Source organism: Sapajus apella, unplaced genomic scaffold (assembly GCF_009761245.1).
Source record: "Sapajus apella isolate SASKATOON/1434 unplaced genomic scaffold, GSC_monkey_1.0 scaffold72, whole genome shotgun sequence".
Taxonomy (NCBI): Eukaryota; Metazoa; Chordata; class Mammalia; order Primates; family Cebidae; genus Sapajus; species Sapajus apella.
This window is the reverse complement of record NW_022437012.1, coordinates 2316003-2332242: the sequence shown is the minus strand read 5'-3', so window position 1 is coordinate 2332242 and position 16240 is coordinate 2316003. Positions and strand designations below refer to the sequence as shown.

The window sequence follows — 16240 nt, the reverse complement described above, 5'->3', positions numbered from 1 at the left end:
CTCCACTGGGCACCTGTGTCCCCAGCACTGGGAACACTGTCTGACACCCAGGGCACTGTGCACGTTAAATGGATAAAGGACCTTGGGAACTGCCACAGGAGGTGTTGCCTGGGGCAAGGTGGGAGAGAAAGTTCTTGCAAGAGAAAGGAGAGGCTCTTGCCTTGGGCCCAGGAGAGCCAGGCAGTGGGTATCAGGCAGGAGGAAAGCTGTGGAGGGGAAAGCAAGCAGCGCCTGCGGGTGGGTCTCGGCGGGGTTGGGGGTGGTGGGAGAGGCCCTCACCGCAGCACCCACGCCGCAGGGAGAACAGAGCTCTGCCTCTTCCTCCCCACCGAGCCCTCTGGGGTCCAGTGGTGGGGCCTTCCCTGAGGCCCAGCCCCTGCCTCTGGCCTCCAGGAGGCTTATCTCCCGGATAGAGGCTGACTCCCCAGAAAACAGGATTCTTAGACTTTCTAAAAATAACCTGAAGCTCCTTATCAGAGGCTAACAGAATATGCCTCCCCAGGAATACTCTAGAAAGAGTACCAGTGGTCAGGAACTCCCACTCAGCCTCCAAGAATCTGAGCAGAAAAGCCCAGTCTCCTCACCTGTAAAGCGAATCAATACCTGGGGGCAGCCACTGTGACCGTAGGTGACAAAGGGCTTCAGACCAGGGTGCACACCTAAAGAAAGGTGCCGACAGACAGCCTCACCTACTTACAAAGCCCTGCCTCACTGCTGTGCTGTGAAACCATCTGCATTGGAAGTGAAGAGGGCAGCGGGCAGTGCCCCAGGGCAGGGGGATGCCTTGGGGGGAAGGAAGGGACCCGTAGGGTTTCAGATCCCAGAAGGCCTAGACAAGGAAGCAGCTCCAGGAGAAAGGTACCTGCCATCCCACCGGCCTTGGAACCTGAGGACTGCTGGGAAGGGTCAAAATCGGCCCTAAGGGTGAACAAGCGACAGAGATGGGCGGAACCGCCACGGCCTGGGCACAACCTTGTTGAGAGGGAAGGGATCCGGACACAATCTGGCGCCCTGGTCTCTTCCCACCTGCAGCTTTGGCTGCTGACCTCGATTATAAAATGGACAAGGATTCGAGGTGCTCCTCAGGTTGAGAGAGGGGGCCTAGAGGTCACCCTGGCCTCGGCGCCCTCCCTTGCCGGGTTAGGATGCTGTCCCGGAGCTCTGCTCACTTCAGCTGTGTGCTGGGCACTGCAAATCAGGAAGTGGCGGGGCTGGCTGGGGACCTCACGCCTGGGGCCAGGGGAGGAGGGTGGTTGGGCGTCGCCACCGCTGCCAGGGCTGCAGGGCTGGACGGGGAGCGAGGGCCCGGCGGCTCGCGATTGCGTTCTGCCGGGAGGTGGCCGAGCCGGATAAGCTGCGGCGGGCTGGCGGGCGGCCACCTAGTCTGCAGGTCCAGCCCTCCCGGGCGGGTGGGGCGCAGGAGAGGAGGAGCCTCCGGCCGAGCCACCGCCTTCGCCGCGGGCCTTCAGCTGCCGCGGTTGCTCAGAGCTGCGGGCCGCAGAGGTGAGTGACCCCTTCCCCGGTTGCCGCGGGGCTGCGGGCTGCGCCCGGTTCCCAAGACGCCCGCCCGGTTGCACCCTGCGCCCTCGCGGCGCGGAGCCTGGGTGCCGCCACACATCTGGAGGTGACCCCAGTCCAGTGGACCGAGCCACGTGCTCCAGGCGGCAGAGAAACCGGTTCCGGCCCCCCTACCCAGCGTGCTTTCCTTCCCTAGGCGCGGAAGCCGCTTGCGCCACGCAGGTTGGGCAGGGCCGGCGGCGACAGTGGTGGGGAGCAGGCTCCGGAGCCCAGGTGCAGATGTGGGCGCCCCTCCGGGCAGCACCTGCTGAGTCCACAGGTCCCGTGTGCCCCACGGCTGGGACTCTGGCCAGCGGTCCCAAAGGAGAGCTGGCAGCTGTGGGCGGGATCTTCCAGACTCTTCCTCGCCAGACTTCCCAGTGCCTTCGCAGCCGGGCAGGGCAGGGACAGGGGCTGGGCAGGGGCGCCCGACCTTAGTCCCGAGGAAGAGGTCGGCTTGACCAGTCCCTGCCTCAGCCCGCGTAGCTCTTGCCTGGCAAAGTTCCCCCTCTTCCTCACTTCCCCGCAATTTGGGGACAGGCTGCCCGGAAAGGTGTGGTTGGAACTTTGGCCACTCTGGGTAAATGAAAGGGAGGGTGTGCTCGGCTAATATGCCGTTTGGGGGCCAGGAAGCCAAATCTGTGGGGAGAAGCAGGAAGGTCCTGCTGGAGCCCTGGCAGAGGGCACAGAGAGGCCTCCCAGGTATCCAGGGCCACCTCAGAGATGGGCTTCAGAAGTGGGGGTTCTGGAAATATCCCCAGGGAGGTATTTCTGTCCATCAGAATGCAGCCATAATTTAATTAACAGCAGCCATTCCCATTTATGTGTGTCAGGCATCTTGCTAAGGGCTTTGCACACAATATCCCTGTTAATCCTCACAACAGGAAGGCACCATGATCTCTTGTTAAAGATGGGGAAACAGCTTCAGAGTGTCCACATATTTTGCAAGGATACACAGCTAGCAAGTTGCAGAAGTAGGATTTGAACTCAGATTTATCTGACTTGGAAGCCAAGAGGAATTTACCGGTGGGGTGAGACAGGCTATGTCCTCAAGAGGATTCTGGCAGCCCAAGAACACAGTGTTGGGAGCCAGAATGTCCACAAAACCAAAAGGTACCACCTGGGTGTGTCCTCTCAGTCACCTGCAAGGTTTGTTAAAAAGAAAGATACCCAGCCGGGCGCGGTGGCTCACGCCTGTAATCCCAGCACTTTGGGAGGCCGAGGCAGGTGGATCACGAGGTCAAGAGATCGAGACCATCCTGGTCAACAAGGTGAAACCTCGTCTGTACTAAAAATACAAAAATTAGCTGGGCATGATGGTGCATGCCTGTAGTCCCAGCTACTCAGGAGGCTGAGGCAGGAGAATTGCTTGAACCCAGGAGGCGGAGGTTGCGGTGAGCCGAGATCGTGCCATTGCACTCCAGTCTGGGCAACAACAGCAAAACTCCGTCTCAAAAAAAAAAAAAAAAAAAAAAAAGATGCCCAAGTCCCACCCGAAACTGACTGAATTAGCCAGGAGCACCTGGAGGACCCGGACTGTGTCTTCCCATCTCTGTCCCCGGTGGCCTGCACAGGGACTGGCGGAGGCACTTAATCAATGTCTGATGGTTAAATGGCCGGAATGGGGTAGACGGTGTCACTAAGGTCCTGAAGGGGCTTGAATGGAACAGGTGGCTTCAGCGAGGCAATCTGGCAGATGGCATGGAAGTGGCACGGGCTGATCCTGGCCTCAGAGCCAACAGGGAGCTCAGGCAGGGCCACCTGCTCACCTGGGTGTTGAACAGCCTGCCCCAGGTTTGCTGAGGTCCCCAGGACTAGCTCAGGTCAAGCTGGACCACACATGTGCCCTCTCTAGCCTCGAGATATCAAACAGGTAGGTTCCTCTCCCATTTGTATCTCCTGTCCTTGGCCCACAGCCCTTCCCTCCTTGGATTTATCAGAGACCAGGGTGCTGGATAGGGCTTCAAGTGGTTAAAAAGTGAAAGTTCCTGAGTGAAGTCCAAAGGCGCACACCTGAGCCCTGGGTGGGGAGACTGCTGCTGGCTGAGTGCGGGGGAGAGAGCCTGGCTTTGGAGTCAGATGGACGAGTCCAAATCTCAGTTCCTTACTCTGTGGCATGAAGCCCCCAGCTCTCCAGGCCTCTTTTCATCTGTAAAACCTTGCCAAGGGCTTCGTACAGGATATCCCCATAAAACAAGGCTGCCTGACTCGGGGGCTAAGTGTGTGAAGTGCTGAGTTTGAGGAGTGCAGTAAATATCAGATCCCTTTCTTCACCTCAGGTTTGTGCATTAACCAGGCCAGCGCTCTTCCAGACTGAACCACTGGGTTTCTTAGAGAAGGTAACTGAGGCCCAGAGAGTGGCCTCCAGGTTCCGTGTTCTGTGGCAGAGCTGGCCCGAGCTCCAAGTCCCGGGGTTCCCAGCTCAGTCCCAGCTGATGCCTTCCAGTGTCGTGGTCTATGCTGCCTGCTGCATTCCTTGTCCAGCTGCAAATGAACAACTGAGTGGGCTGGGGTGAGGTTCAGGCAGGCTGGGGCACGGGAAGGAAGCAGGCCGTTGAGGGAGTCAGGCTCCGTGGTCTTCCAGCTGAGTCTGGGTCCGCTCTTTCCTGTCCACCCATTGTGCATAGTGCCCAGGTCTTCCCAGGCTGGGCAGGCCTGAGCTGAATAGGTTGAGCACTCTATGAAACTGCTTTCTAGCATCTAGACCAGGGAGGTGCCTCTTGATTTAAAATGAGGATGTTTACCAGTTTAAGTAGTTATTACAACCAAAGGCCAGCTTGGCTCCTCTCCTCCCTCTAGGGGTTGGAGGGGTGTGTGCCTCTTTTTCCCATTCTACCCCATCCCTACCAACTCTGCTCCAATTTGGATGGCTGTGAAGATTACAGAGCTTGGAGAGGGGAAGGGATCTAGGTGGTTTTCAAACATTGGGCTGCAGAAGTCCTACTTCCTCCCGTCTATCTGCTGCAGCAAGGCCCACCCACCTATCCAACAAAGACTTTCACGGGTCCGAGGCCTCTGTGCCATGCCACACCACCACCATCCCGCCTGAAATGCCAGTCCTCATACCTCACAATCAGCCTCCCATGTGCCAGCTCCCAGCCAAGCACTTTATCGACAGGAGCTCATTTGTACCTGGAAACTCTTAGGAGGTTGATAGTGTTATTCTCCCAACCATGTGACTTTCCAAGTACATATGGACCCCAACCTCTTTTTTCTACCCCTAACCTGAGATTCCTAGCCACTAACTAACAGCCACATTCGCCTGTCTAAATTCTGTCTCATTGTTTATTCATTCAACAAACACTTACTGAGCACTAACTTTGAGCCAGACACTCTAAGACCAGCTGAGTCCTGCTTCTAGCAGAATGAGTGTCACTGCAATTAACCACCCCACAAACACCCATGCTCTCTGCATACTTGTGAATCTGAGTGAGGAAACACAATGGGGGTGACACCCAGGACCTATAGCTCATGTGAGCCAGGATGCAAAACCAGAGACACGCCTCCCCTCACCCACTAAGCTGGAGGGATCAAGCACTGTGCCTACCATCAGGGCTGACTGCTCATGGATCAGAAACTCTTGCATTGCCGCTTCAACCCAGGGGCAGAGTGTGTTCCTCTTCAGATGTGGCCGGGCCTCACGAGCACTGCTCTGAACGGGCCAGGCATTGGCTGCTTCAGCACTAAGAACACTGTCACTGGAGAATTGTTCCATGCTCAATTCTTCCCAGTCAGTCTGTCTTCTGCATGCCCACAGTTACCCGGCAGTGTGGGCAACAGGTGAGCACTGAGTGTTCCACAAGCAGCCGGTGACTTATTCCATCCTTCTGCTTCATGAGAGCCAGGTGGGAGTTCAGCAAAGAGCACATGTTTAAGCCTTCTTATTAAACACATTTAAAAAATACTGCCCCAAGATTATAAAGCAGACCTCGGCACATGTAAAGAGACCTGGGGTTGGTGAATGGGCCCACTAAGCTTTATTTGGTGATGTCAGCTGTCTCAGTTCATGTGTAGACAGCAGGGCTCCCAAAGCTGGCGTGCTAAAGTCTGTGAGGGAAAAAGCGTCCCATTTCTTATATTTATTTATTTATTTATGACAGAATCTCGCTCTGTCACCCAGGCTAGAGTGCAGTGGTGCCATCTCGGCTCACTGCAACCTCTGCCTTCTGAGTTCAAGCGATTCTCCTGCCTCAGCCTCCAGAGTAGCTGGGATTACAGGTGTGCGCCACCACGCCTGGCTAATTTTTGTATTTTTAGTAGAGATGGGGTTTTGCCATATTGGCCAGGCTGGTTTTGAACTCCTGACCTCAGGTGATCAACCCGCCTTGGCCTCCCAAAGTGCTGTGATTACAGGTGTGAGCCACCGTGCCTGACGGCTTCCCATTTCTATAAACATCCAACTGGTGGGGTGGCTGGTAGACTGTGGGGAGCAGTGTGTGATTTTCCTGGTGGGCTTAAGAAGGTAACAGTATACCCCCAGTCAGGGTGAAGGTCTCTGAACGTGAACTCTGGGTGCACAGCTGGAGGTTATAGTGGCTGTGAGCTGGGCCCTCCTAGTGAGGTCTGGCCTGCACAGTGCCACAGTGAGCTTGCTGGCATCTGAGGAGCCTTTCTGGGTGACCGTCTAGGCCTGCATGTGGGTCAGTACTACAATAGATGCAGTGGGTCTTGAGGGCACCCACCACTGTCCATCGAATTGCCCCAACCTGGGTGTGAGGCCAGAGCAGCTGTGGGAAGCCACACCAGGCCCTCTGGAGATGTCTCCGGATTGGTCAGAAAGAAGGTGGTGTCTGGAACCGGAAGGGAAGGAAGCAAGACAGTGCTGGGGCCGCAGCCAGAGATCAGGGTGATGGGCTGGTAAAGGGGCGGGTACTGGGGAAAGCCCTGCCCTCCTGGTGCTGCCAGATCTGAAGGGTGGAGGTTAGAAACCGTGCATCACTCATGCTGGTGTGAGTTCCAGTGGGGCTGCTCCTGGTCCTCCCGTGACTTCTAACATCTGGCGTGGCTGTGGGGCAGTGCTGAGAGGAGGGGACGTCCTGAGGTTGAGGAAGCTCAGGGTGCAGCTAAGGTCTGAGAACGCCAGGGCGCAGGTGTCACAGAGGACCTGGAGCCCTCCGGGAACACGTACTCTCCAGCTCCTGTTGCTCAAAAGTAACAGAAAGGTTTGCTTTCCCCAGATGTGGTTTCCTCACAGAGCAGCTTCTCCAAGGGGATCTGGAGATTCCCCCCACCCCAGCAGCTTTGATAGGGAAACAGAGTCCCATCCACCCCACACCAACACACTGAACCAGAGACTCTGGGCCTGGGGCTTCCCAGAAACCCACCCACTTAAACTGCGCGGGCGATTCTGGTGCTGATGAACATTTGAAAGACTTGCCTGAGACCCGCTGGCTCAACAGGTGTCTACCAGCTTCACCTAAGCAAAGCGCGATGTGAGGGGCTGTGAGGACGTGCAGGGGTGGAAGGCACGTAGGTCCCTCCCTCGGCTAGCACACCTGAGTGACCATGGAGCACCTAGAGTAGCAGAGGAGCCCCTTGCAGTGAGTGGCCACAGCAGAGCAAGGAAAGGTGCACACAAGAGCAGTCCTAAGGAAGACATATGTTTGGGTTTCACATTCAGTGTTTAATCATCAGGACAGAGATGGAAAGCAACCTGCCCAAGGTCACACAGCTAGCACATGGCTGGACCAGAATTCACACACAGCTCTGTCCGGCTAGGTTCACCAACTAACACAGCTGCCTCTCTGAATTCAAAGCAGGGAGAGATTGTTGGGGGCGGGCGGTGGGGAGGATGGCAGGTGCCTTAAGGGCCCAAGGGCTTGGGCTGGATCTTAAAGGAAGGGGAATTGGGATGGGCCAGGAGGATGTCAAGATTTGAGATGGAAGGAATGCCATTGGCTATGGTGGAGGGTGGAGTGGGCAGGGACTGGAAGGAGGGGTAGTGGAAGTCAGTCCCTGCCTACTGGCCTGTGCTGGACTCCTCAGAGGTTCAGGAATCCAGCCCTGCCCACAGGAGCTTTCACTCTAGCAGGAGACGGGACACCCAGGGAGCCACAGCAGTCAGAGGATAATAAGGCTGTGTCCTAGTGTTTGGTGATGATATAGGAAACCTGCCCAGAACCTGTTTACCAGATGCCCAGGGATACTTAGATGTGCCCTATTCCAGGAACACTAGGTTCCAAACAAGTTGAAAAACAGAATACATTTATCCCTAAGAACGGACTTGGCATAATTCACTTTAACAATACAAAAGCCTCCAAACCTCCAGCCTCCTTTGAGGTGCTGATGGGCCTCTGGGGCCCTCTGAAAAGCCATCCCCAGCCAGGAGAAACATGCCTGTGTCTTCTTCAGCCCCCGTCCATCCGTGCTTTGCCCTAGAAACAAGTGCTGTCATCTGTTTGTGGGTCTGTCTGTCTGTCTCCCCAGTGTAAGCACTGACAAGCAAGTAAAGATGACAATGAAGCCTTTGTGGGCACCGAATGCTGAGAGCATTATTACTAAGCCAGTGGCAGCCATGGTGACTGCAATAAATTTCCCCCACAGAAATTGATAAATTGCCACTTTCTGCAGCCATTGTTTGCCTTTGTATCCCGAAGAGTAAACACCTCTCCCTTTCTTTCTCTCTCTCACGTGTGTGCGCGCATTAGATGACATTTATTCATTTTATGCATCCTGGGTTCTACTGGTCATCCCACCTCAGTTCCTGTAGCAAAGAGACTTGAGTCTGAGCCACTAATTATCACCAGTGAGGTTTCCTCCCCGAGCAGGAAACAGCAGGCCAGAGCTGCGCTCTCTCAGTGCACTCTCCAACCAAGCATCAGTCACCACTCCCAGGCCAGTCCCTGCAGCCAAGAGCTGGCGTGCAGGCTGGGGGGAGGCAGCCGGCTGTGCAAGCCCCTGGCAGGGCCCTCACCTTCTGAGAAACCAAAAATCGGAACCAAAGCCAGGCTGTCCTGGTTGTCCAGGTTGGAGACTGAGCCAGAAGTGGTACCTGCCTCACAGTGAGGCTGTCCAGTGACCCGAGAGCCTCAGACCCTCCTGTCAGCCAGATGTCGCGCCAGCCTGCTGTTGGTAAGTCTGTCTAGGACGCAGATCCAAGGTGGCAGGGGTCCTGTTCAAGCCCCTCCCACCAGCTCCCCAATCCCCTGACCCCTGGCCTGCTGGAGAGGTCCGAGGAACTCGCATCTCCCAGAGATCTGTACTGCCTTGGGTTGCCTTGCACCATTGTTATATTGCAAAAAGTGTAATATAAAATTGTAAATATGTATCATCTGCACATTTTTGTGGCCCCCTTTTGAAGAAGGGGAGTCCAGGTTATTAAGTCAGGAGGCTTTTACAAGTAAAGGGTTCAAGGATTTGTCACACACAGTTGCCTTTGTGTGCGTGTGTGTGTGTGTGTGTGTGTGTGTGTGTGTGTGTTTAAAGATGTTAATGTTTCTGATGCATTTCTGTGGAACGCAGGCCCATTGGGAATTGTAAATTTTTCTTATGTAACCATTTCTGCATTGGTTTATCACGGAACTGCTGCTGCAAGTAATTGAACCGGATTTTTCTAGAATGATTTGAAAATCTAGATGTTTGTAAAAAGCTCTCTAAATTATTCATTCACTTTTATTTTGCAAAGTGGTGTGATGATAAACTCTTTTTCCATCAGACCAAATTTGCGCGCATGTGTATTTCTGTGGGGACTGGCTCGAGTGTGATTGAGCTTTCTGTATTCTCTTTTGTAGGAACTTCTCAGCCTTCCTTTTAAAAATACAATAATTTTTTAATGATGTCTAAATAATGATTCCAGGCAGTATTACAAGAAATATAACAGCAGAATGTTTGTAAGAGTCCATCAGGAAAAAAAAAAGAAAAAGAGTCCATCAGAAAGGGAAAATAGCCACAGAGAAAATAGAAACATAGCAATTAGATGTGTGTGGCTATAACTGAGCTTTTAAGCCATGATTTCAGACTGGTGTCCTCTGTCCTCTCTCGCCTCAGGTCAGCTGTGGGAGGCGAGGGGTGGGATAGCAAGAGGGACCTGGGGTCAGTTGGGGAAAGCCCAGTGGGAATGAGGCCTGGGGGTTCTGGGGTAGGGAGCAGCCCTGCATTTGCAGAAACAGCCTGAGAAGGAGAGGCTGGAAAGTATGAGTTGGGGCAGCTCAGTAGGAGACAGAAAAGCTATGAAGAAGAAAACAGAAGACACCAGAGCCTTGTCCCGACCAGGTGACCAGCTATTACTCATATCCTGAGCAACGAGCTGCAGGCCCTTGCCATCCCACAGGCAGCTCAAATGCAGGGACTGGACAGGACCAGGGCACAGTAGATCTGGGGCAGGCAAGATTGGGGCCCAGAGAAGGTCCTTTAGTCTGTCCGAACCTTAGTTTTCTCCTCTGCAAAGTAGAAGTAATGATAGCCTTCTGCAGGTCAAATGCTGTGTGAACATCTGCAGGCAGGATCCCTGACCTCGCCTCACCGGCACTTCTCTGCATTTGATTCCTGGTTATTGCAGCTGTGCCCATGCCGGGCACTTGCTAGGTGCTGGGATGTGCCTGCCCAGCCCCTCTCTGTTGGGGAAGATGGAATTCATGCTGTAGGGGAAGCCCGGAGTTTCTACATGAGGCAGTCACGGGGTGGGGGACTTCCTGAAAACTTCTTATTTGCATAACATGTGCCCTGCTTTTAACTTATATTGTAAATTTCAGACCCATAAAATGGGAAGGACCTTGTAGAAGCTGTTATTCACTTTATCTACCTGGGAAATGTAGACTGTTCCTACCTAAGGATGTTAGTTTTAATACTTATATTAGCATGGGAGGGGTGATGGAGATGATGGGGAGTAGGGCCCCCCACCAACTACCCCCGGGACCTCTAAGGGAAAGTACACACCATATGCTAGTTGCATCCTGTTACCTGTGCTGCAGAGCCAAGGGGGCCAGAGGTGGGAAAATTAATTCTTCCTTGTAGAGGCACTGGGCCTTCCTGTTGAATTTCACTAGTTGCAGGGAAGGTACTTTTCAGGCATAAAGATTACGCCTATAACCTAAGCAGAAAGAAAGCAAGAGCTCTAGGTGGGGAGTGGCCAGAGGCATAGGCCAGGCAGACCCAAGTTTGGAAGGGCCAAGCAGACAGCACATCTGCCAATGGTAGCAGATGGGCCTCACCTGCTCTGACACCCCCACCTAATGGAGACTGGGCAGACCCCTCCAAATGGTTGCTATGCCCTGACCCAGAAGCCTCCAGAAACCCTGAGGCCATTGACTCGGCATCCCTGAAGCCTCCTTCCATGAGTACCTCCATACCAGGCTGCGCCTCAGTGCACCTTAGATCTGATGCTTGATTTTCACTTTGACCAGAGCTGTAGCAGTCTCTTTCTTAATATTTATTTCCAGTGTTTAAAGTCATCTGTGCGTAAGTCCTCAGTGTTACTAAGTTTATCAAATAGTGAAATGCTTGGCTGGATCTAACAAGGACACCAAGCTGCAGAGGGATCAGAAAATCATAGTATTATTATATCATCACCACTGGGCACAGGAGAGCCCCAGCTAGGTTCTAGGAGAGCAGCTATTACTCACAAATACTCCCCTCCCAACTCACAAATACTCTCCTCATTCAAACCGCAAAAATTTATTGAGCACTTACTGTGTGCCAGGCCCTGGTACGTGCTAGAGGCACAGAAATGAGTTTTCTGTTGGCTCCCATCCAATGAGGTGACACACAAGAGAACCAGTGTATGCAGCCAATGGTAATGTGACAAAAAGTGCAAAGTGAGTTCCAGAGTGTGGAGTCCTCCCTGTCCTAGGCCCAGGTAGAAGCCAGGAGTGGCTCCCAGGCTGCCTGGACCAGCCCTTTGAGCTCTTGGACTCTTGCCAACATCAAAGCTGTTGTGAAAGTCAGAGCTCTTGCAAAAGTTGGAGCTGGCCCACGGCAGGTGGTTGGGAAGTGGCTGTATGACTCTCCCCATGCAGAGCAGTTAGAGAGTGGAGACCAACTTCCAGTATCTCTGGAAATCCAAAGAAAGAGATCACTGAGGGGCAGGGGAGGGTCTCCCAGAGGCTTCCAGGAAAAGGCAGTGCAGCAGCTGGACAAACCAGGAAAAAGTGTGCATCTCCAAGCCCAAGAATCAGGCGATGTGAGGCAGGCTGGGCTCCGTGGCAGACACCCTGAGCTGCGTTCGTGTGTCTTTACTAACTCTGCCCTTTCCTTACCCACATAGCTCGCCCTGCCCAGGAGCAGTGCTGAGACCCATCCCTGATTCAGCAAATCCTATGCCATAACAAGGGGAGTGGTGGGGGCAGCCACAGCCCCCAAGACCCACCAGTCCCAGGATTTGCAGCTCCAGGTCTCCCTGGAAAGCAAGAAACCACCCAGCTCCAGACGCTGATACTGCAGATTCAGCTGTCAGATGGTCTCCAACCTGGCTGGATTAACAGGTCCATAGGGAGCTGGCTGCCCCCGCAAGCCCTGGGCAAAGTGAAACCCTCCTCCCTGGCTCCACAGCGCCCGGTCATGACCTCATTCCAGCACTTTGCTCCTTCCTGCATTGTGTAGCTGGCCTTTCTCCTAAAAGCCTCAAGAAGGCAGGTCATCTTTGGCCACCTGCATGGCCCTGGCACCTTGCTCGATGCTGGGTACACAGCAGGTACTCTGGGAAAAATGAATAAGAGAATTTCTCAGAGGAGGTTTGGCAGGACAGACCATTGCATAAAATTGCACTGCACACCTCCAGAGGGCACTCTCCACAGGGATTACTATGTAAATGGCACCCCCTAAAGTTGTGCAGCATGGGGACCCTAGGGCTTAAGCATGCCCCATCCCCCTCCACTGCTGCTTCAAGCCCCTGGCCTTGGTGCTGACTGCTGGGCTTTCCTCTTCCCCTTCCCAACTAGTGCTGACCACCATCTTTCCCATACACTGGCAGTGGGTCGTAATGAACTGTCCCAGTGAGCAGTTCTCCCAGGCTGGGCTGTCAAAGCATGGTAGTGAGAGATTCCTAGATGGCAGGCAGGCCACCTGGATTCTTGGTCAGCAGGAAACTCTGTCCTCTGAGAATGTCCTCCCAGTCAGGGTGTTAGGGGGCTCCTGGGTCCCCAAGATTTTTATGATTCCCTAGAACTACTCTTCTTCCTGTGGTGGGCCTGATGACCCACTTGTAGCTGGGAAGTGGTACCCATGGGATTTGTTTCATTGGCTCAGCTAACGAATGCCACAATGACTCTTACTGCCTTCTTCTCACCTGAAAGACCCAGCTCTGGGCAGCCAAAGGGTGTGCAGGGACAGGGCATATACACGTGACCCTCAAGACCTAGAGGAGTGCAGAGAGAGAGCATGGATACGCAAGCCCACATGAGCAGGGAGGGCTTTCTGGAGGAAGTGTGCTGGGAGCTGGGCCAACTGTGAAGACCCAGTAAAAAAAGTCAAAACTGAGTTGCTCTTGCATGCCAATGATTGGTTCGTTCATTCGCCCCTTCCATAGCGCTTTCCTGAGCACCTACTGCAGTGGTTTTCAAAGTGTGGTCCCCACACCAGCAGCACCGGAAGTTCTGGATTTAGAGCCCAGCAATATGTTTTCATAGGTCCTCCAGGTGACCCTGATGCAGCTCAAATTTGATCTGATGTGCCCTAAGTGCTGGGGTTTGCAAAAGTGAGTTTTACTCAGTTCTCATTCTGAGGAACTTGGGATTGGGGAGAAGATGGATAGGAAAGAAAAACGTGCTGTCAAGTGAGATGGATTGCTCTGGAAGGCCATGGAGGCAGAGGGGCAGCTGGTGTGGGCTTGATCCTTGCAAGGGAAAGTGGCCCAGGGATCCCAATGGCATGAGGACTATCCCTGGCAGGGAGCCAGATGTTGGGACACCATCCCTAGAGGGCTAAAAGAGCCCAGTGCCCCAGTCCCCAAGCCCTGAGCAGTGGCCCTGAGCAGCAGGCCCTCCTGCTCTTCCCTCTACCCCAGATTTTCTGCTCTGCTCTTCCCCATTCTTCTTCCCATTCCCAAGTCCCAGATAGCAGCAGGTCTTTTCCTCCAATTGTCTTGGGGAGAAATGGGCATGTGCCTCCAGGCCATTATCCTGGAGCACATTTTTAGAAATTTTTAAAGTAAATTTTTCCATTAGGCAGAAAACACCATGTATTGATTTGGGTGCATCTATTTCTGCTTTACCCAGACAAAACGATTTACAAAAAATCCTAGAGAGAAATAAAATGAAAAATGAGTAAATTTAACAGGCCCAGAGCATAGCACTTTGTCTCATGTAATCCTTGCTATGCCCCATTAAAGTGAAGAACATCACCCCATGGTGCAGATGAGGAAATGGGTCTCAGGAAGGTGAAGTGACTTGGCCAGGCCACCAGCTAGAAAGTGGTTAGGTGGGATATGAAAGCCCACCCCTCTGCTGGGCCCTTGCTGGCTGGCCTTGCAGTTTGCTAAAGTGACTGAGCCTGAATAAATCCAGAGTGTTCTAACGTTTTCTTGAGCCCACGTTCTGATGGCTGCATTGTGGGGAGCGGCCTGGCCTGGTTCGGGAAGCTCTCAGTGACCAATTATGCCTTCAGCTGTGTTAGAGAGTTCCAGGGGCTGATGTGATCCCCCACCTACTTAGGGAAGGGATGACTTTGGGAGAAAGAGAGACCTCATGCCCCACTTAGCAGATTTGCAGCTTTGTGCATATTTCCACCTGCACATCCTTCTATAAACCCTCAGCCATGTGGATGAGTAGCAGATGGTACCTCCCCCACCCCCACTGAAACACATCTGCCCCATTTGCTGACCCAGGAGCTGATGGGGTAGACCTCAGACCCCAGCACTTGGCACACACACGTTATCCCACAAACCCTGGAATGACTCTCTGCTTGCATACATGGCAAAGAAGTAGCTGTGTGAGCAAAGCCCAAGAGGACAGTTTAGCCCAAGGCACGATCTTTACTACAACGGGTGATGGTATTGATGATATAAGCCTCCTCGAGAGGTCTTGGGGCTTAGGAATCTCAATTATGTGGAAAACAAACAGGAAATACTTCAGAAGGCTGCAGAGCCACTGTGTTAGTGCTGTCTTTGTGTTGCTTTAAAGGAATACCTGAGGCTGAGGAATTTATAAAGAAAAAAGGTGTTTTTTTGGTCCATGACTCTGATGGTTGGAAAGTTCAAGATAAAGCATCTGCATCTGGGGAGGGCCCAGCCCGCTTCCACTCATGACGGAGGCAGAAGGAAGGCAAACATTTGAACACTCTGGATTTATTCAGGATGAATCACCTTAGTAAACTGTAAGGCCAGCCAGCAAGGGCCCAGCAGAGGGGTGGATTTGCATCCCGCATCACCACCCGATAGCCGGTGGCCTGGCCAAGTCACTTTACCTTCCTGAGCCCCATTTCCTCATCTGCACCATATGTGCAAAAATCACTGGAGAGAGAGGAAGCAAAGAAAGAGAGAGTGGAGGGAGGTGTCAGGCTGCTTTTAACAAGCTACTCTCGAGGAATCCAATAGATTGAGAAGCAGCAGACTTCTCACTTGCTCCTCTACCCGCCCCCTGCCAGGGAGGGAATCCATTCCCATGCCCTAAACAACTCTTATTAGGTGCACCTCCGATATTGGAGATCAGATTTCAACATGAGGTTTTGGGGGACAAACCTCGAAACCACAGCAGCCACCAACATGAGTGTCACAATATCCACGCCATGACCTAGGCTCATGGAGTCCTTAAGCTCACCTCCAAAACACGTTTACTCTTAGTTTACACACCTAGTAGCAGTCTGTTGTATCTCAGTTTCCTTTTATATTTTAAGTAACAACGTTTTAAATAACTTTATTAAGCTATACCTCACCGTGCAGCTTACCCATTTAAAGTGTACAATTCATTGGTTTTTAGCATATTCAGAGCTGTGTAACCATCACTATAATCAACTGTAGAATATTTCCATCACCCCAAAAAGAAACTCTGTACCCATGAGCAGTCACTCCCCATTTTCTCCAAATCCACCTTTCTGGCAACTACTAATCTACTTTCTGTGTCTGTTGATTTGCTTATTCTAGACATTTATCTAAGTGTAATTATGCCATGTGTGGCCTTTTGCAACTGGCTTCTTTCACTTAGCACTTTCAAGGTTCGTTCCTGTTGGAGCACGGATGCGTACTTAGTGCTTAGTTTCTCTTTATGGCTGAATATTATTCCATTGGATGGACAGGCCACACGTTGTTTAACCATTCCTCAGTTGATGGACGTTTGGGTGGTTTCCACTTTTTGGGTATTTTGAATAATGGGTGAAAATGTTTTTAGTGGATATACCTTGATCCTTCTTTTGGATATACCTAGGAGTAGAGTTGTTAGGTCATGTAGAAACTGTTTAACCTTTTGAAGAATTCCCAGGCTGTTTTCCACAGCGCCTGCACCCTTTCACATTCCCAGCAGCAGTGTAGGAGGGTTGTGATTTCTCCACATCCTCCCTGTCTTTTAAAAAGAATGATCATTGTCGCCATCCTAGTGGGTGTGAAGTGGGATCTCATTGTGGTTTTCATTTGCATTTCCCTGAGGGCTAATGATGCTGAACATCTTCTCATGTGCATTTGTATACCTTTTTTGGAGAAGTATCTTTTCCAGTCTTTTGCCCGCTTTATACTGAGGTGTAAGATTTCTTCAGAAATTTAGAAACAAATCCCTTATCAGATATATGATTTGCAAAACTCTTCTCCATTCTGAGTTGGCAT

The 16240-nt window shown here is 52.4% G+C and overlaps 1 protein-coding gene across 3 annotated transcripts in view; it reads left to right on the top strand.

Moving 5' to 3' along the window:
- Positions 1-1366: 1366 nt before the first annotated feature.
- Positions 1367-16240, top strand: part of STEAP3 (STEAP3 metalloreductase) — a 39195-nt gene continuing 24321 nt past the window's right edge. For 2 of the 3 annotated variants that reach the window (XM_032250651.1, XM_032250649.1), the window contains exon 1: positions 7363-8628. In XM_032250651.1, coding sequence (XP_032106542.1) covers positions 8607-8628 — 22 coding nt within the window. In that variant the 5' untranslated portion in view covers positions 7363-8606. Of the gene's footprint in view, positions 1504-7362; positions 8629-16240 lie in introns of those variants that run through there. The other variant, XM_032250650.1, reaches the window with a different exon arrangement.